Source organism: Ovis canadensis, chromosome 1, assembly GCF_042477335.2.
Source record: "Ovis canadensis isolate MfBH-ARS-UI-01 breed Bighorn chromosome 1, ARS-UI_OviCan_v2, whole genome shotgun sequence".
Taxonomy (NCBI): Eukaryota; Metazoa; Chordata; class Mammalia; order Artiodactyla; family Bovidae; genus Ovis; species Ovis canadensis.
This window is the reverse complement of record NC_091245.1, coordinates 205,316,753-205,333,436: the sequence shown is the minus strand read 5'-3', so window position 1 is coordinate 205,333,436 and position 16,684 is coordinate 205,316,753. Positions and strand designations below refer to the sequence as shown.

The 16,684-nt window shown below is 48.0% G+C and overlaps 1 protein-coding gene and 1 long non-coding RNA gene across 9 annotated transcripts in view; one reads left to right on the top strand and one right to left on the bottom strand.

Annotated features, from left to right (window-relative positions):
- The window catches only part of VPS8 (VPS8 subunit of CORVET complex), a 395,845-nt gene extending 379,161 nt beyond the window's left edge, over window positions 1-16,684 (top strand). For all 7 annotated transcript variants that reach the window (XM_069558731.1, XM_069558750.1, XM_069558751.1 and 4 more), the window contains 2 exons: window positions 13,154-13,234; window positions 16,051-16,684. In XM_069558731.1, the coding sequence (XP_069414832.1) occupies window positions 13,154-13,234; window positions 16,051-16,200 (231 nt within the window). In that variant the 3' untranslated portion in view covers window positions 16,201-16,684. The remainder of the gene's footprint in view (window positions 1-13,153; window positions 13,235-16,050) is intronic.
- On the bottom strand, window positions 9,000-16,071 carry LOC138423181 (uncharacterized). 2 transcript variants are annotated; one of them, XR_011250163.1, is made up of 4 exons: window positions 14,440-16,071; window positions 13,758-13,803; window positions 12,032-12,177; window positions 9,000-11,899 (listed from the first exon to the last, which is right to left on the bottom strand). It is a non-coding gene; the product is annotated as an uncharacterized lncRNA (long non-coding RNA). The 2 variants fall into 2 exon arrangements; XR_011250168.1 differs by lacking the exon at window positions 12,032-12,177 and having other exon boundaries at window positions 14,440-15,878.

The window sequence follows — 16,684 nt, the reverse complement described above, 5'->3', positions numbered from 1 at the left end:
TTCCAAAGCAGGTTAGGAGTCGCCAAGCATAGACAGGTGGTGTATACAGGCATCAGAGACTTGAAACCAACTGGGGGACATTGCTTTTTGTGAGGGAACAAAATGGGCGGACAACCAAATAAGAAAAACCACTGTGTCATCTGTATAGTGAAATGGCTCTGTGGTGCTGACCTCATCAGTGGCCCCAGGGATTGTCAGTCCCCCACACACCCCCAGCTCAGGCTGTCCTCGGAAAGTGCCTGATACCTCCACACTTGGAGCACCTCGTGTTATTACTAACGTGGAGAGTGGGCTTAGGATTAGACCTGTTGTCAGGAGCTCCCCTTACAAGTCGTAGTTTAACATGTCTGAACCTCCTCCCGTGTAAATCAGACACTCAAGTCTACCTGTTGGGTTGATATGCACATCAAACATAAAAGTGGTAGAATAAGGACAGAGACTTAAATAGATGACAGGAAACGTTTTCTCCGTTTCTTCCTTCTTCCCTTCTTCCCTCCCGTTGACTCCCCTCATGTGAGGAAGATTATGCAGGTTTCTGTTTTGTAGATGAGATAACTGACCTCAATTGTATCAACACAACAGATTAGTGTCATCCACGCTCAGAGCCTTTTCTGTGCTGGCAGAACACATTCATGACCTGATGTGCATAAAACTGTCTTCTCACCACGCATGAGGTGTCTCCCTGCAAGAGCTCAGCTCGTTCCTCAGCACTGCTGGTCCTCACAGGACTTCTGCAGCCCAACCCTCCAAGATGCACTTGTAGGCATGACACTGACAGCTATAGAGGGTTTTTATCTGCCCTGCTGCCTCCTGGGCTTTTTGTTGAGACCTCACAGGCCTGATAGGATATTGTTTTAACTAGAAAACGGAATGGGGAAGGATCTCCTGAAGAAGGTGAGGCCATCAGTGTTTCAAGAGCATGGCTCAGATACTGCTCCTTTTTTTTAATGTTGATTGGGGTATAGTTGATTTGCAGTGTCGTGTTTCAGGTGTACGGCAGAGAGACTCAGTTGTGCATATAACCACTCTTTTTCTTTTTTTTAAGATTCGTTTCCCATATAGGCTGTTACAGAGTATTGAGTAGAGCTCCTGGTGCTATACAGCAGATTTGTATTCGTTATCTATTTATGTATGGTAATGTTTATATGTCAACCCCAATCTCCCAGTTTATCCCTCCCTCCTTCGTCCCCAGGTAAGCGTAAGTCTGTTATCTACATTCATAGCTATTTCTGGTTTGTAAAGAAGTTCATCTCTTCCCATTTTTTAGATCCCACATATAAGTGATGTCATATGATGTCTGTCTTCCTGTGTCTGACTCAGTTCACTGGGTATGACAATCTCTAGATCCATCCATGTTGCTGCCAGTGTCGTCGTTCGGATTTTTTATGGCTGAATAATATTCCATGGTGCATACATATATGCTTTTTTATTAATTTTTATTGGAGTATAGTTGCTTTATAATGTGTGACACAGCAGAGTGAATCAGCTGTACATATACATATATATCCTCTTTTTAAAAGTTCCTTCCCATTTGGGTTGCCACAGAGCGTTGAGTAGAGCTCCCTGTGCAATGCAGTCAGTTCCCATTCGTTATCTATTTTATACATATCAGTAGTGTATATACATCAATCCCAATCTCGTAATTCATCCCACCTCCCTTCCCCCTTGGTATTTATACATTTGTTCTCTACCTCTGTCTCTGTTTTGCAAATAAAATAATCTGTACCATTTTTCTAGATCCCACATATATGTATCAGTATTACAGTATTTGTTTCCCTCCTTCTGACTTCAGTCTGTATGACAGGCTCTAGGACCATCCACATCTCTACAAATGATTCAGTTTCACTCCTTTTTATGGCTGAGTGATATTCTTTTTTAAAATTTATTTATTTTAATTGGAGGCTAATTACTTAACAATATTGTTGAATAATATTCTTTATCCATTCCTCTGTTGATGGAAATTTAGCTTGCTTTCATGTCCTGGCTATTGTAAATGATGCTGCTGCCATTAACATTAACAGTAATGGTGCATGTATCTTTTCAAATTATGGTTTTCTCCAAATACATGTCAAGGAGTGGGATTGCTGGGTCATATGGTAGTTCTATTTTTAGTGTTTTAAGGAACCTCCATACTGTTCTCGATAATGACTGTATCAATTTACATAGCCACCAATGCTGTAAGAGGGTTCTCTTTTCTCTACACCCTCTCCAGCATTTATTGTTTTGTAGATTTTTTGATGACGCCCATTCTGACCAGTGTGAGATGATACCTCATTGTAGTTTTGATTTGCATTTCTATAATAATTAGTGATGTTGAACATCTCTTCAAGTGGTTTTTGCCCATCTGTATGTCTTCTTTGGAGAAATGTCTGTTTAGATCTTTTGGCTGCCCAGGTAGCTCAGCTGGTAGAGCATCAGATTTTTACTCAGAGGGCCCAGGGTGCAAGTCCCTGTCCAGGTGCCAAAAATAGATCTTTTACCTACGTTTTGATTGGGTTATTTGTTTGATACTGAGCTACATGAGCTGTTTGTACCTAGTGTGGGTAAAACCTTCTGGGTCCCTTGAAAGTGACTGTTAGGCTTTTTCCAGGCCAATACCAAGAGCGTGGCAAGTGGAGGAGACCCCTGGGCCTGGACTGCCCAGTTCATATCTGGGCTGTGCCACCAACCCGTGTGACCTTGGGCACCTCCTGCACTCAGGACCTTAGTTCCTTCACATGTAAGATGAGGGTGACGAAAGAACCAACCTCCTAGGGTGTCTGATGATCAGATGAGGTGAGATAACCCAAGTGCAGGCTCAGAGCACGCTGGCGCACAGTGATCCCTTGCCCCATATCTGTTAGCCACTGCAGAGGTCACTCCTTTCCACATCACAGAAAACTTAAACCAGCCTTTTCTTCCTCTACTGTGAAAAGCCACTGTGCTGTCGCTTTTCAGTTGTGGTCTTGTAGATCGTGGGGTTTTCAGTGGCTATTTCGCAGTCAGTCTTTCACGATTTCCATGTCCAGCCTCACACACTTTCTTCCCTCACAGCTGGTGCTATGAGAAATCTCCTCAGGAGATGTTCTGCCAGGTGTTTCTCGCCTGTCTCCAGTCAGCTTAGCAACATACCAGCTTATTTTATTATTTCTTCACCTAATTCATTATTAACTGTGAGCTCATTGAGAGTTTTGCAGCCTTGGGAAATGAAGGTGAGAGGTCAGGTTCTGTGTGAAAACAAACTGCCTTGTGGGTGGGAATTTTAGGAAAGATGGTTTCTGTTTGCAGGTGGAGCAGGAAGTACGGCGTCACTCCTATCTCTGAAGTCAGTTTCACTTTAGGAAAAATGGTTAAATATTAAGGACCTCTAGTTTGAAACAGCTTATGTGTGTGTGTGCTTATGTCTGAATCATCGAGATCCCATGGACTGTAGCCCACCAGGCTCCTCTGTCCATGGGTTTCTCCAGGCAAGAATACTGAAGTGGATTGCCATGCCCTCCTCCAGGGGACCTTCCATACCCAGGGATTAAATCCTCGTGTCCCTTATGTCTCCTACATGGGCAAGTGGATTCTTTACCAGTAGCACCACCTAGGAAGCCCCGTTGAAACAGCTTGCTGCTGCTGCTGCTGCTGCTGCTGCTGCTAAGTCACTTCAGTAGTGTCCGACTCTGTGGGACCCCATAGATGGCAGCCCACCAGGCTCCCCTGTGCCTGGGATTCTCCAGGCAAGAACACTGAAGTGGGTTGCCATTTCCTTCTCCAATGCGTGAAAGTGAAAAGTGAAAGTGAAGTCGACTTCAGTTCAGTTCAGTTCAGTTTAGTTGCTCAGTCGTGTCCGCCTCTTTGCAACCCCATAAATCATAGCATGGCAGGCCTCCCTGTCCATCACCAACTCCCGGAGTTCACTCAGACTCGCGTCCATCGAGTCAGTGATGCCATACAGCCATCTCATCCTCGGTCGTCCCCTTCTCCTCCTGCCCCCAATCCCTCCCAGCATCAGAGTCTTTTCCAATGAGTCAACTCTTCACATGAGGTGGCCAGAGTACTGGAGTTTCAGCTTTAGCATCATTCCTTCCAAAGAAATCCCAGGGTTGATCTCCTTTAGAATGGACTGGTTGGATCTCCTTGCAGTCCAAGGGACTCTCAAGAGTCTTCTCCAACACCACAGTTCAAAAGCATCAATTCTTTGGTGCTCAGCCTTCTTCACAGTCCAACTCTCACATCCATACATGACTACTGGAAAAACCATAGCCTTGACTAGACGGAGTTGGCTTAGGTGGTAGCAAAAGTCTTAACTGTATAAGAAATAAAGACTTGATAGTGGAGCCAAGGCAGGAGAAGGTGGGAAATATGGCTGTCATTCCGTCCATTCTGCTCGAACTCTGCTCCCGTCCCTACCAGCAAATTACAGAACCGCCAGCAGAAGGCTCCTGGAGTGCCGAGGAGACGACTGTATCACAAAATTAGACCAAGAGCCAATGCCTCTCACGTTCTAGGCTCAGCCTTCTCATGTGGGAAGACAATTAGGAACGGAGATGCTGGGGTTTTTATTTCAGGGCCTTGTTTATTGTGAAGAGTAAGACATGAACAGGCAGAGCTCCGTCTCCCATGAGTTCCTCTGTCTGCGTGTATGACTCGGAAAGCTCCATATCCAGAATGCCTGGTGTTATTATCCATATTCCTAGGAACTCAGCCTTTGGGCTGGCAGCGACCTGAGTTGTTTCCTGTATCAAGCTTGATGTGCTGACGAGGCCTGTGAATCCCGAAAGCCCTGGTTTGCTTTCTTGCTTGCGGCGGGTATAATTACAGCACGCACTTCCGCCCGTCTGGGAGGCACTGAGCTTTGAAACGGGCTGGCACACTCGCTCTGCCTGCGTCCCTCTCCCTGGGCCTCTCCCCGATCATCAGGGCCTCGCTTTCCACTGGACTTACTTTAATTCTGAGTGTTACAAGGGCATGTCCAGGGCTGTCATTTCTTCTTCATGTTCAGCTAGTTTAATTTTCAGCTCTTGTTACTGGACTTCGTTACATGGGAGGAAAGAAATTTGCTCTAGCAGATAGTATCTTTCTCTTCCAATTGGAGAATCACTCCTGATCAGCTCTGTGCCTGGTGGGTTAGATGGTCTAGGTATGGTGCTTTATGTTTAAGGATAAAGGACTGTAAAGCACAAACTGAGACTGTGTTCCAGTTTGGCGCCCCCACTTTTCTTTTGAGCATGGCACTGATTCAGCAAATCAGTTTCTCTGTACAGCATCTTAGGCTGAATCTACTGTTTCTCTTCAGCCCTATCATGGGTCTTTGTGACAGCGCCCCTAGTTGGTTGCCTTAGTTTGCTTCTAATGCTGCAGTAAGATCCCCGATTAGCTTCAGTAAACACCACTACCTTCAGCCTTTGTGCCCCGAATGCCTGTGGTCTCACGGCACCCAGATGGCAGTGTGCCCCTGATAGCACTGCCCTTGGATAGATCAGAACACAGACCCATCAGAGCAGTGGGACCTGCTCAGGTTATACAGGGACCTATGGCCAGATTAGCACTCAAGTTTCCATATTCTCAGTCCAGGGCTGTGCCTTCCAGATGCTTCCCCCAGGCACAGACATAACACAGGCACAGCAGTCACGGCCATTTACTGACCACCTAAAAGGTGCTGGACCCACATCATTGTGATCCTCACAATTCTGGAGAGTACTGTTTTGCAGCTAAAGAAGCTGCTGCTGCTAAGTCGCTTCAGTCGTGTCCAACTCTGTGCGACCCCATAGATGGCAGCCCACCAGGCTCCCCCGTCCCTGGGATTCTCCAGGCAAGAACACTGGAGTGGGTTGCCATTTCCTTCTCTAGTGCATGAAAGTGAAAGGTGAAAGTGAAGTCGCTCAGCCATGTCCCACTCTAGCGACCCCATGGACTGCAGCCCACCAGGCTCCTCCATCCATGGGATTTTCCAGGCAAAAGTACTGGAGTGGGGTGCCATTGCCTGAGAGAAGCTAAATAACTCAGCCAGAACTGCTCACTAATCATCACAGAATCCAGGTGGAGCCAGGGCTGTGTGAAGTCACACCCTGCATTCCCCTTCCTGCTTTGCAAGTTCCAGGTGGTTTAGAAACGCCTCAGTGACTATGTAAGAAGTAGAAAATCTGCTCACCCTTCCCACACCTCCATTGGTTTGATCAGAGGATAGTCATTTCATAGCTGGTTCCGTGCCGGACCAAGTGCTGGGCGCCGTGAGTGGGAGACAGCGCCCTGTCCTCGGGGCGCTTCTTGCTCGAGGCTCCCCCCACTGCCCCTTCTCTCCTGCAGCACCCAGCCAGCCCTCTCATTGCCAGAGCTGCCAGGCTTGTCTGCACTGTGCTCTGACATCTCTGTTCTTTCTGTGCTCAGTGGCCACAGTAGGACTAGGTACACGTGAGCAGTATTGTGTGTAAACGGGGAGGCCCTCCTGTGCCTCCGGTTAGTAACAGTTAGTGAGGACTTGCAGAGTCCTAGGCCTCTACTGTGTACTCCTTAATCTTCTCAGCCACTTTATGTGGGGCAGCTGTTTTCACTGTGCTCATAGAAACCCTAGCTCAGAGAGAATAGGTAACTTGCCAGCGATTGCAGTGCCAGTGATGGTGATGCTGGGGTGCGGGCACAGGCACGCAGGCTCTAGAGCCCAGGCTTCTGGCTGCCAGGCTGCCAGCCACTGCAGTGTCACGGGCAGGCTTTGGTCACATACGATGGTGGGTCCAGCACAGGATATGCCAGATAACAGCAGAAAGAGGCTTTTAACCATAAGTCCCACTGGTTTGGTAGATTTCCCTTCCTTCTTAAAAGGGCTGGTATTTTCTGACATTTGAGAAATAATCCTTCCCCTTAAAGTGAATTAAATAAAACGAAATAGATATTTCACTGAGAAACAGGATAAACATGCCAGAAGTCACAAAGAGTCTTTACAAAATCAAGTTCTTAGAAATAGGAAGACAATGCCAGTGATTTCACAATGGGCCAGGGAGAGCAAGCTGCTGCCCGCTCTGATTCCTAAGATGGACAGCTCAGAGTAAGAGGATATGGGATGTTCAGCAAATGTTTGTTGAACATTTTCTGGCTGCACAGAACTGAGAATGAAGGATGAGTAAGAAGTAGTTCTGGTATTCAGGTTCACAGGCTAATAGGGAGACAGGTAGACAATTACAGGAAGCACAGTATAGTTATGGACCGGCCACGTGGCTGCTTATTTATTGACAGAAGTGCTCAGAGAGGACCAGAGCTGAGCCTTCCGTGTCTCATGTGTGCAAGAGTGTAATCTGAACCCCAGAATGGTGTAATTTCAGGGACATTTTCACGATATATGTAGATAATGTGAGAGCATTGTTTCAAACGAGGCTGCCCTTGGTAAATATGGTGTATATGGTTATTATACCTCAGTAATCTCTCACGCTTTGCTTATCAACACTGGAGAAAATGAAATCTTCTTATGGATTTCTCATATCCCAGAATCTATGAGATGTTAAGCTCCTCTTGATTGACTCATCTTTATACCCCAGGTGCTAATAAAGCAGAGGTCCCAGAAATACCTGAACCAGAGAACTGGCTCCCCATTCATGAGACCCGGAGGTGAGAGGGGACGAGCCTGCACAGGGTGGGGCATAAACCAGCTGAAGAGGACTCTGTGGACGAGCCCCCTCCCAGGGCCCTGTCCTGCCCCTCCTCCTTACCCCTCTTCACTGCTGCGCCCAAGGAGAAGCAGACAGAAATCCTCACCTTCATGAGGTGTTAGTCATTCCCTGAATGCTTCCTTTTTTTTTTTTAAAGGCTCTGTCTTGTTCCAGGCAGGATTTTAAGACAGGTGAGCATCTGCTGGGTCCCAGGCACTTCTATAGATAGCTCTGCTTTCTCCTCAGATGACCTGTTCACAGACAGACTTCCACAGAGACAGCACGGCCTGGCCAGGAACAGGGCATCCCCAGCCTGCAGCCGCTCTGCAGCCGCTCTGCTTCCAGAGGGTTCCAGGGTGGCCCCAGCTGTGGCACCTTTGTTCGGTATCTGGGTTGCTCAGGATGATGGCTGGTGTTACCAGAAAGGACCTGTCACCTTCAGTTATTTCACACCCATGGAACAGCCGCATTTCTCAGTTTCTGAAGGATGCCATTGGAAAATTCCTTCCCTAGGTATCTCCAAGGAGTGAAGGGCCTCGAGCAGAATACGACGACAAGCCTGGGACTCAGGGCCACCTTGCATTGGCATATCATGTTTGCAGTTATGGTTCCGGGTATGTGTTTGTGTGCACACTTAAACGTATTTATTACTCCAGCTTTTCTCTCCAGGAGAGGGGGACTAGGGTTTATAAGGTAGAGGCTCTTGTTATGACCCTTGATTGTGAATTTTTGATTCCTATTGGGCAGGTCTCGTAGCCTTTTTCTCCTCAGTGTACACAACTGTGTTAACTTACGTGGTAAAGTAGGTAGGTGTAGGGCTTGCAATTAAATCCAGTAAACCATGTGGCAGAAACATTAAATTTTCTTACTGTACCTAAGGGTTGCTAAGATGAAAGTGAACTCAATGAATGTTGAAAACATACCTAATTGGGACACCTTAGAAAAAGAAATGCTGGTTGTCTGGTTGATGTGGTATAGTTGAATGGGAAGTTGAATGGGAAGAAGGCAAACGCCCGTAAGCTGAGCGGGCCCTGCTCCCCTTAGGATGGGATGAGGACAGGAAGTCCAGCTGTGCTGAGTGGTTCTGGGTACAGTTAGAGTGCTACTGCAAGTGTTGCCTGGGGGCTCGGGCCCCACCCCACACCTTCTAACCAGAATCTGCATTGTAAGGAGATCTCTCTATGGTTCTTATACACATTAATACTGAAGAAGAGCTAGATCAGAAAACTGAGTTGGACCAGCATTTGAGACTCTACACTTGATGCCTCAGTGAGCAAACTCCCAAAGGAGTTTATTCTGTGCCTGGAATAGACTCATCAACTATGTAGTGCTTCCTGGGGGCAAAAGCATGATGCTGTTTTTAACAGTATTATTTTCTACTTTAAAAAAAAGTTCTATCAGAGTACAGTTTATTTACAATGTTGTTACTTTCGGGTGTACAGCCAAGTGATTCAGTTATACGTTACATGTGTTCATCCTTTTTCAGGTTCTTTTCCATACAGGTTGTCAGAGCACACTGAGTAGATTTGCCTGTACTGCATACAGTAGGTCTTCCTTGTTCTTACTGTTGTTCACTAACTAAGTGTGTCCAACTCTTTGCGACCCCATGGACAGAAGGGGTCCTTGTTGGTTATCTATTTTATACATGGTACTGTGTATACGTTAATCTGAAAGTCCTAATTTATCCCTCCCTTCCACATTTCCTTTCCACATTTTCCCTTTGGTGACCATAAGTTTGTTTTTGAAATGTTAGTCTGTTTCTGTTTTGTAAGTAACTTCAGTTGTATCATTTTTAAAATTAGATTCCATATATGAGTGATATATTTACCTTTCTCGGACTTACTTCACTAATTCTGATAATCTCTAGGTCCATCCATGTTGCTGCAAATGGCATAATTTGTTCTTTTTTAATAGCTGAATAGTATTCCATTGTTACATGTACTACATCTTTACCCATTCTTCTGCTGATGAACATTTAGACAGTCTATGTCTTAGCTAGAGTGCTGCAATGAACACTGAGGTGCACGTGTCTTTTTCAACTATGGTTTTCTCCAGATGGATGTCCCTGGTGGCTCAGATGGTAAAGCATCTGTCTACAGTGTGAGAGACCTGGGTTCGATCCCTGGGTTGGGAAGATTCCTTGGAGAAGGAAATGGCAACCCACTCCAGTACTCTTGCCTTGAAAATCCCATGGATGGAGGAGCTTGGTACAGGCTACTTACTATCCATGGGGTCCAAATCAGGCTCAACTGAACCACTTCACTTTTGCTTTCTTCGGATATAAGCCCATGTGGGATTGCTGGATCATATGGTAGTTCTATTTTTAGTTTTTTAAGGAATAATTCAGGGCCTTTTGTGTTTCCATACAGATTAAAAATTTTTTGTTCTAGTTCTGTAGAAAATACCATTAGTAATTTAATAGGGATTGCATTGAATCTGCAGATTGCCTTGGGTAGTGTATTTATTTTGAGTGTTGATTCTTCCAATCCAAGTACATAGTATATCTTTCCATTTGTGTTTTCAGTACTTTTATCAGCATCTTAGTTTTCAGAGTAGAGATTATTTGCCTCCTCAAATAGGTTTATGCCTGGATTTTTTTTTTTTTGATGTGATGGCAAATGGGATTGTTTCCTTAATTTCTCTTTCATTGTTAGTGTATAAGAATGCAAGAGATTTCTGTGTATAAATTTTGTGTCCTGCAGCTTTACCAGATTCATTGATGACCCTAGTAGTTTTCTGGTAGCGGACTTAGGGTTTCCTATGTATAGTATATATCATCTGCAAACAATGAGGGCTTTACTTCTTTTCCAGTTTGGAGTCCTTTCCTTTTTCTTCTCTGGGTGCCATGGCTAGGACTTTCAAAACTATGTTGAATGAAAGTAATGAGAGTGGACATCTTGTCTTGTTCCTAACCTTAGAAGGAATGCTTTTAGCTTGTCAGCGTTGAGAATGATCTGTGTCACATGCCTTTTCCACTCCTGATCTCACATGACCTTCACTTTCACAAAATGATTTGGCTTCCAAAACACATCCAGTGATGAAATAAATGCAGAAATATAGAGTTTAAAAAACAATGTGCCTATGGAAAATAATGTAAAACCTAATCTGGTTGCCACCATGTCCTGTACAGCTGCTAGTCTTACGTAGCTGACCACTTAGCTTTGAGTTCCTTTGTGACAAAAGCAAACAGAAAACACAATTGGCAGAAAGTGGACAACTAGTGATTATGTCCAATACAGTTTTTCTCAGCGCAGGGTTTGATGGGCGTTTCTTCAGCGGCTCGTCATCTACATTTTCTTAACAAGCGCAGCAGTGTATTTCGTGAGATCTTTTCCTTGCTTTTGTCACTTTGTCATTTTCCAGCTTGGCTTTTACAACCTTCTTTTTAATCAACCACCTTAACACCCCCACCCGGCGCCACCTTACCTAGTCCATTCCTGACTCTGTTCCGCTTAGACCCTCCTTTAAACTTTATCATGGTGTAACCACAATCAGCAAAGCTAAGATCAGGGTGGTTTGGTCCCTTGTCATATGGACTGTGGGGATGGCAGGCCCCACAGCTGAGGTGCTGTGTGGCCAGTGAAAGGCAGGTGTCCATAACCAGTCCTGGCCCCAGTTCATGCCAGCAGTCCTGGAGAGATGTGGAAAATCGGGGCAGGACCATGTTTTCCATTGTTCAGTCTCTCAAAAGTATTTATGTGTTTTCTCTTCTTGCTTGTTGGAGCTTGGTTTGCAGTATTTTTCAAACCTTCAGATCATCTTTAGCTTGGAACACCCCTGTGCATCTTACTTAGTATAAACTGAAGTGTGATACTCCACACAATTTCTCTCCAAGAACAGGATCATTTTTCTACCAAATTAGATTGAGAAGTGTTTCTTAAAGTGTCAAGGCAAGTTGGAACATTCTCAAGAGTAGAGAGTGATCCCCTCCATGTGTCTGGAGACCCAGAGGTGTGAGTCTAGAATGAAAAGTGGGGCCTCTGTGGTCTATCCTCCTCTCTTTCTGGCGGCCTGGCTTGGGATTCCCATGGGCCAACCTCCGTCATCCCCATGTCACTGAGAGCATCAGGAAGACTTTAGGCACCTGCGGCCTGGGCCGGACTCCAGGATAGCACAGCAGGATTCCACAAGCCCAGGTGCTGTGAGCATCCTTACTGTCAGCTGCTCTCTCGATCTTGAAACACATTCTTTCACGGAAGATGAAGCTGTGAAGCTGTTTCACACTCACAAGCATGGTTTATTCAGGGGTGGTGCTTATTTCCATTCTGTCTTAGTGCTTAGGGTTCTTCCCCCTAAGGGTGGGAGAATTTTGGAGAAGAGAAGCAAAGTCATTCCTAGGACACAAGTTTCTATAACCTCTTAACACTGTAATGCTTTTGAAAGTTCAGCTCCTTAGGGGGTGGGAGGGGCAGACATGGCAGCACCTTCCTCCTAGAGCGGTTATGAGGGTTCAGCGAGCTCAGCCACAAACAGCACACGGGGCCTGGCACGCAGGAAATGCTCCGTACATGGTAACAGTTCCAAGTGTTGTTTACTTGTTCTCTGCCTCCCCTGTTCCTGCCAGGACTTCCTGTAAACAGAACAAGTCTTCAGACCCCCATCTGCAGCCCTTAAGTCCCAGAGCTCAGCTCTCAGGGATAGGCGCTCATGTTGACACCTTCCTCGTTGAAACACACCATCATTTAACTGAGGATGCTCTGAATTGTAGTAATAAAAACCAGCATATACTGAGCCCTTATGCTGGGGGCAGGGGGGGGGGCGGTGGCAAGCAGATAAAAGACATTTTATATAAAGGATCTCATCTAACTTAATATTCAGTAAGCCCATAAGGAAGCATTTTCCTCTCTCACAAGTCAGGGAAGGTACCTGCCTAAGGGTCACCCAGCAGGTTAGTGTCAGAACTTGTATTTCAGGTCACCTCTGACTCCAAAGCCTACAGCGGCCTCTGCCAGGACCCCATTTCTTCCTCCAGCTGTGAGCTGGATTGGCTCTACAGAGAGCAGGATCACGGTGTTGGCACAGTAACCAGTGGGACAAGGCGAAACTGCTGGAGAAGCAAGTTAGACTTACCCCCTCCCAAAAGCAGACTAAAATCAGTCCCTTGGGTAGCTACCAGCTTTACAATAAGGCAGGGAAATGACATAATTTTTCATTTGTAACATATCTCCACCACCAGCACAAAGAAGGGGCATCTTTGCTGGCTGTATTCAGTGCTGGATATGGGGGTACAAGGAAAACTTGTATGGAAACACTGAGGCTACAGGGAGAAGCCTTAGGGAGGTTGTCAGCCTAGAGCTGGCACTAAGGGCCCGAGGGGGTGTGTAGCCACTTGTAATAAATATTCAGTAAACTAGCTCATGGCTTCCCTTATGGCTCAGATGGTAAAGCGTCTGCCTACAATGCGGGAGACCCGGGTTCGATCCCTGGGTCAGGAAGTTCTGGATTGCTGGTAGCATGGGTTTTCTTCCACATGAAGGAAGCACTGCATCATGTTCCATGGAGGCTGCCCTTGGATGTTATTAATCCTAGCGTTTCTGACTTCTCAGGCAACCTCAGAACCTGTTCTGGATCCACAGCAAATCCAAGCATTTGATCAGCTCTGCCATCTCTACCGAGGAAGTTCCAGGGTAATGTTCACATGGTTATCTAAATGTTCATTTCCCTATTTATAATGACTGCTTTGGCAACGCCGTGCCCCAGGTCCTCACTCCACCCTCCTCCTCAGTCTGTAAGGTGCCCTGGCATCCCTGTCAGGGTGTGTGGAGCCCTGACCCCAGGGGCCACTGAGAACTTGGCAAAGGATGCATAGGAAGTGGGAAGATCTCTGTCCCCTACTTACCCTGGGCTGAGGACACAGGAGGGCATCTGTGTTTGTGCTGCCTCCAGAGAAAGCAGGCCTAAGCCCAGTCCCTCATCTGGGAGCCTTGGTTTTTACTGATGACTGCCACAAATCTGCCCTGAGCCCCAAACTCTCCTGTACATCTGCATTGGTTGAACTTGTTTTGGCCATGAAAGATAAATGCCAAATTGTAGTGGCTTAACCAAGATAGAATTGCAAATGCAGGGATCCCAGGGCACATTCCATGAATCTCTCTCTAGGTTTCTTCTATTTTGTGGTTCTATCATCTCTAATATATGGATGATACTCACATGGTTCAACATGGTTGCCCCAGCTCCAACCATCACATCTGCATTCCTGTTAGCAAGGTGGAAGAAAAGGAAGAAGTTCATAAGCCCTCTATTTAAGGATAGTTCCTAGAAACTGTATACACCACTTCCACTTATTTGTCCAGTACTTAGACACGTGACCTAACTGCAGTCGAGGCTAGGGAAACTGGTCTTGATTCCAAAAGCCCTAAAATTACTGAATCCTCCTGTAAAAGAAGAGTGCATATTTAGAGGGCTACTGGCAGTCATGCCACAACACCCTGTTCTTCCTTGCCCATGCCTGTCTGTGTGGCATTGTTTGTCATCTAGTCACCTGCCAGCACCCTGGGCTCATCCTTCCCACCCCACCCACTCCATAGGGTGGTCTCCTATCTGTTTCTCCCCTTTCCCTCCAGCTCACGGAGGTCACTTCTGTCCCTTCTCTAGGGATTCTGCTGCTTGTAGGGCACCATCTCCAAGCCCCTAAGTCCTGTTAGCCCCTGGCTTATAACACTTTCCTGGCTCTCCAGCCCCTGCAGGTGGAGTCATACTCAACAAGCTCCTCCGCGCCCCAAGTCACACCTGAATTCTAGTTGGGCCAGATTTCTTCCCTACGCTTTCCTTGAGCTTGCACAGACTGGCTCTTGCTTTTGTGCTGCACTCCTTTTTCCCACTCCCCACACACCTGCTAGGTTGGTGGCAGCCCAGAGGAAAAATGGTGTTCCATCTCTGAGAGCTGGTCTGGATAGAGGCTTTTCTTCCAGGAGGTTCACTGACCTGGCCTCACCTCGCTGCTTCCCAGCCTAAGCCCGGCTCTGCCCGGGAGTGGGGTTTCTGGGCCTTTGATTCTCAGGAAGTTCTCCTTTACACTATTGAGCCACTCTTTGGGCCCCATCAATTTCCAGAACACTTAAGGTACAGAAGTGGAAAACAAAAAATATTTTTGTGATTGATCCTTTCACTTCAGTGTCTGAATGTGAAAGAGCTTCGTGTTCATGCAGCCTCTGTTGCCTGTCCTCTTATGGCATCAGAGTCGTCCTTGCAGAGAATGCCAGGGGCTGGGCAGCCCAGAGGGCTACAGAAGATAGGAAGTGGTGTGGGTGGGGCTTGTGCAGAGCGCGGGACCCCCTCGGCAACGTGCTCGACAGCGGCGGGGGTCCCTGCGGGGAGCCTGGTTCGGGACTCTGCCTCGGACCACAGTCACGTGTCTGAGCAGGGCCAGGTGCTGGAGTATTTTAGGTAAATCGGCTGTGAGCCGAGGCTCTTCAGATGTCTCCGCAGTTACCACAGCCTCTGCAGTGAGTTTTCAATGGAAGGACACACACGTGTAAGCCTCCTGCCACTATCACCTAGGTGAGGAAAGAACCCTTATCAGAGGTCGGAGGGCAGTAGAAGACAGCCAGCCTGGGCGAGTGGGCAGAGCGCAGGTGACAGCCGCCATCTCCAGGGGAGGCAGAGCTGCAGGCCGCCCGGCCACCCAGAACCTGTCCCAAGGACCAGAGCTTGAACCCCAGGCTACCACTCGCCCCTGGGGTGACCGTTACTTCCTCTCTCAGGGCTCTGGGTTTTTTACGCAGAAGGTGGTTGTGGAGGATCCTCCACATTTCATGTGGAAGACCTAGTAGCATGATGTAGTAGCCTGGAAGGCGCTGGGGCAGCCCTGGTGCCGGGGGCCTGCCCCGCTGTAGGTGCCGGCTCAGTCCTCACAGCTGCTGCCTCTGCAGGTGAAGTTCAGCTGTGGGACCCCACTCTCCTCTGACCGTCAAGGGCATCTTGGGGCTAGGGCATCAGGCTCTGTGCCTCATCTTCCCGGCAAGCGGCAGGCTAGATCAACAGTCTGCCTTCCTTGGCAGGTCCCCCAGCACTGAGCCTGCGACAGGGAGGGTGTCACTGGTGGACACCGGAGCAGGGAGGGCACCTAGAGGAGAAGGTGCATCTGGGAGTGGCAGCTGGGGCGTCCATCGGGAGCTATCTGGAGCATGAAGGCAAGGGCGCAGAGCCAGAGATCACCACCCACTCTGAGGAAAGCCCACTAAGGGGAGAGGGAGTTTGGAGTGAGCTGGGCAACAGGGCCTCGTGCCCTCTGCAGCGGGTACACAGCGTGAGGGAGGCTCAGGAAGCGTCACACCTGGAGGCTTACCACCTCCAGCCTCCTCGTCGTTAGAGGAGGAAACTTAGGCCTTACCAGAGGACGTGGACATGTGCAGACTCACCGTGACTGTTAGCTGGAGGCAGATGTGGGGTCCATGCCCGGCCTTACCTCCAGCCCCCGCTGACTGCGTCCCCTCCTCTGCAGCTGGCCCTCCTCACGGAACTCTCCCAGAATCGCAGTGGCGAGAGCTGCAGGCCGTTTGGAGGGTCCCAGAGTGGCCCCGCCTTCAACAGCATCTTCCAGAAGGAGAACTTCCAGCTGCAGCTCATCCCTCCCCCGGTGACCGAGGACTGAAGTCTTTCCTGAGCCTGGAGCCCAGAGACAGGCCAGCAAGGGGAGGGGTCACCTGAGGACTCCGTGCCCCCCAGCCGCAGAGACTCTGGCCCTCCCGACGTTGTTGCAGCCTGGGCACCAGACTGATTGTTTTGCTTATTAAGCAAATGAACACGATGTACCTCCATCCAGTCATTTAAGGATATGCGTTTTTGTCTGCTGCACTCTCCCCCAAGAGTGGAGAACAGGCAGAGCTCTGTGGGCAGCAGTCCAGTCCGTGGCCACCCCAGCCCCTCTTCTCCTGCTGCTGGTTAGTATGGGGTGCCGTTGCCTCCTGCTGCCAGAGGGACAGTGGGCGCTGGGCTGCAGCATCAAGGAAACCTGCGCTGGAGGGAGCGAAGGGCTGCGGGGGCCGGGGCACCTCCCCTGCCTCATGTTTGTGTTGAAGCCCGTTTGAGTGTTAGCATCTGCCGTCTCTTACAATAAATGCCTTCCGTTCATGCCC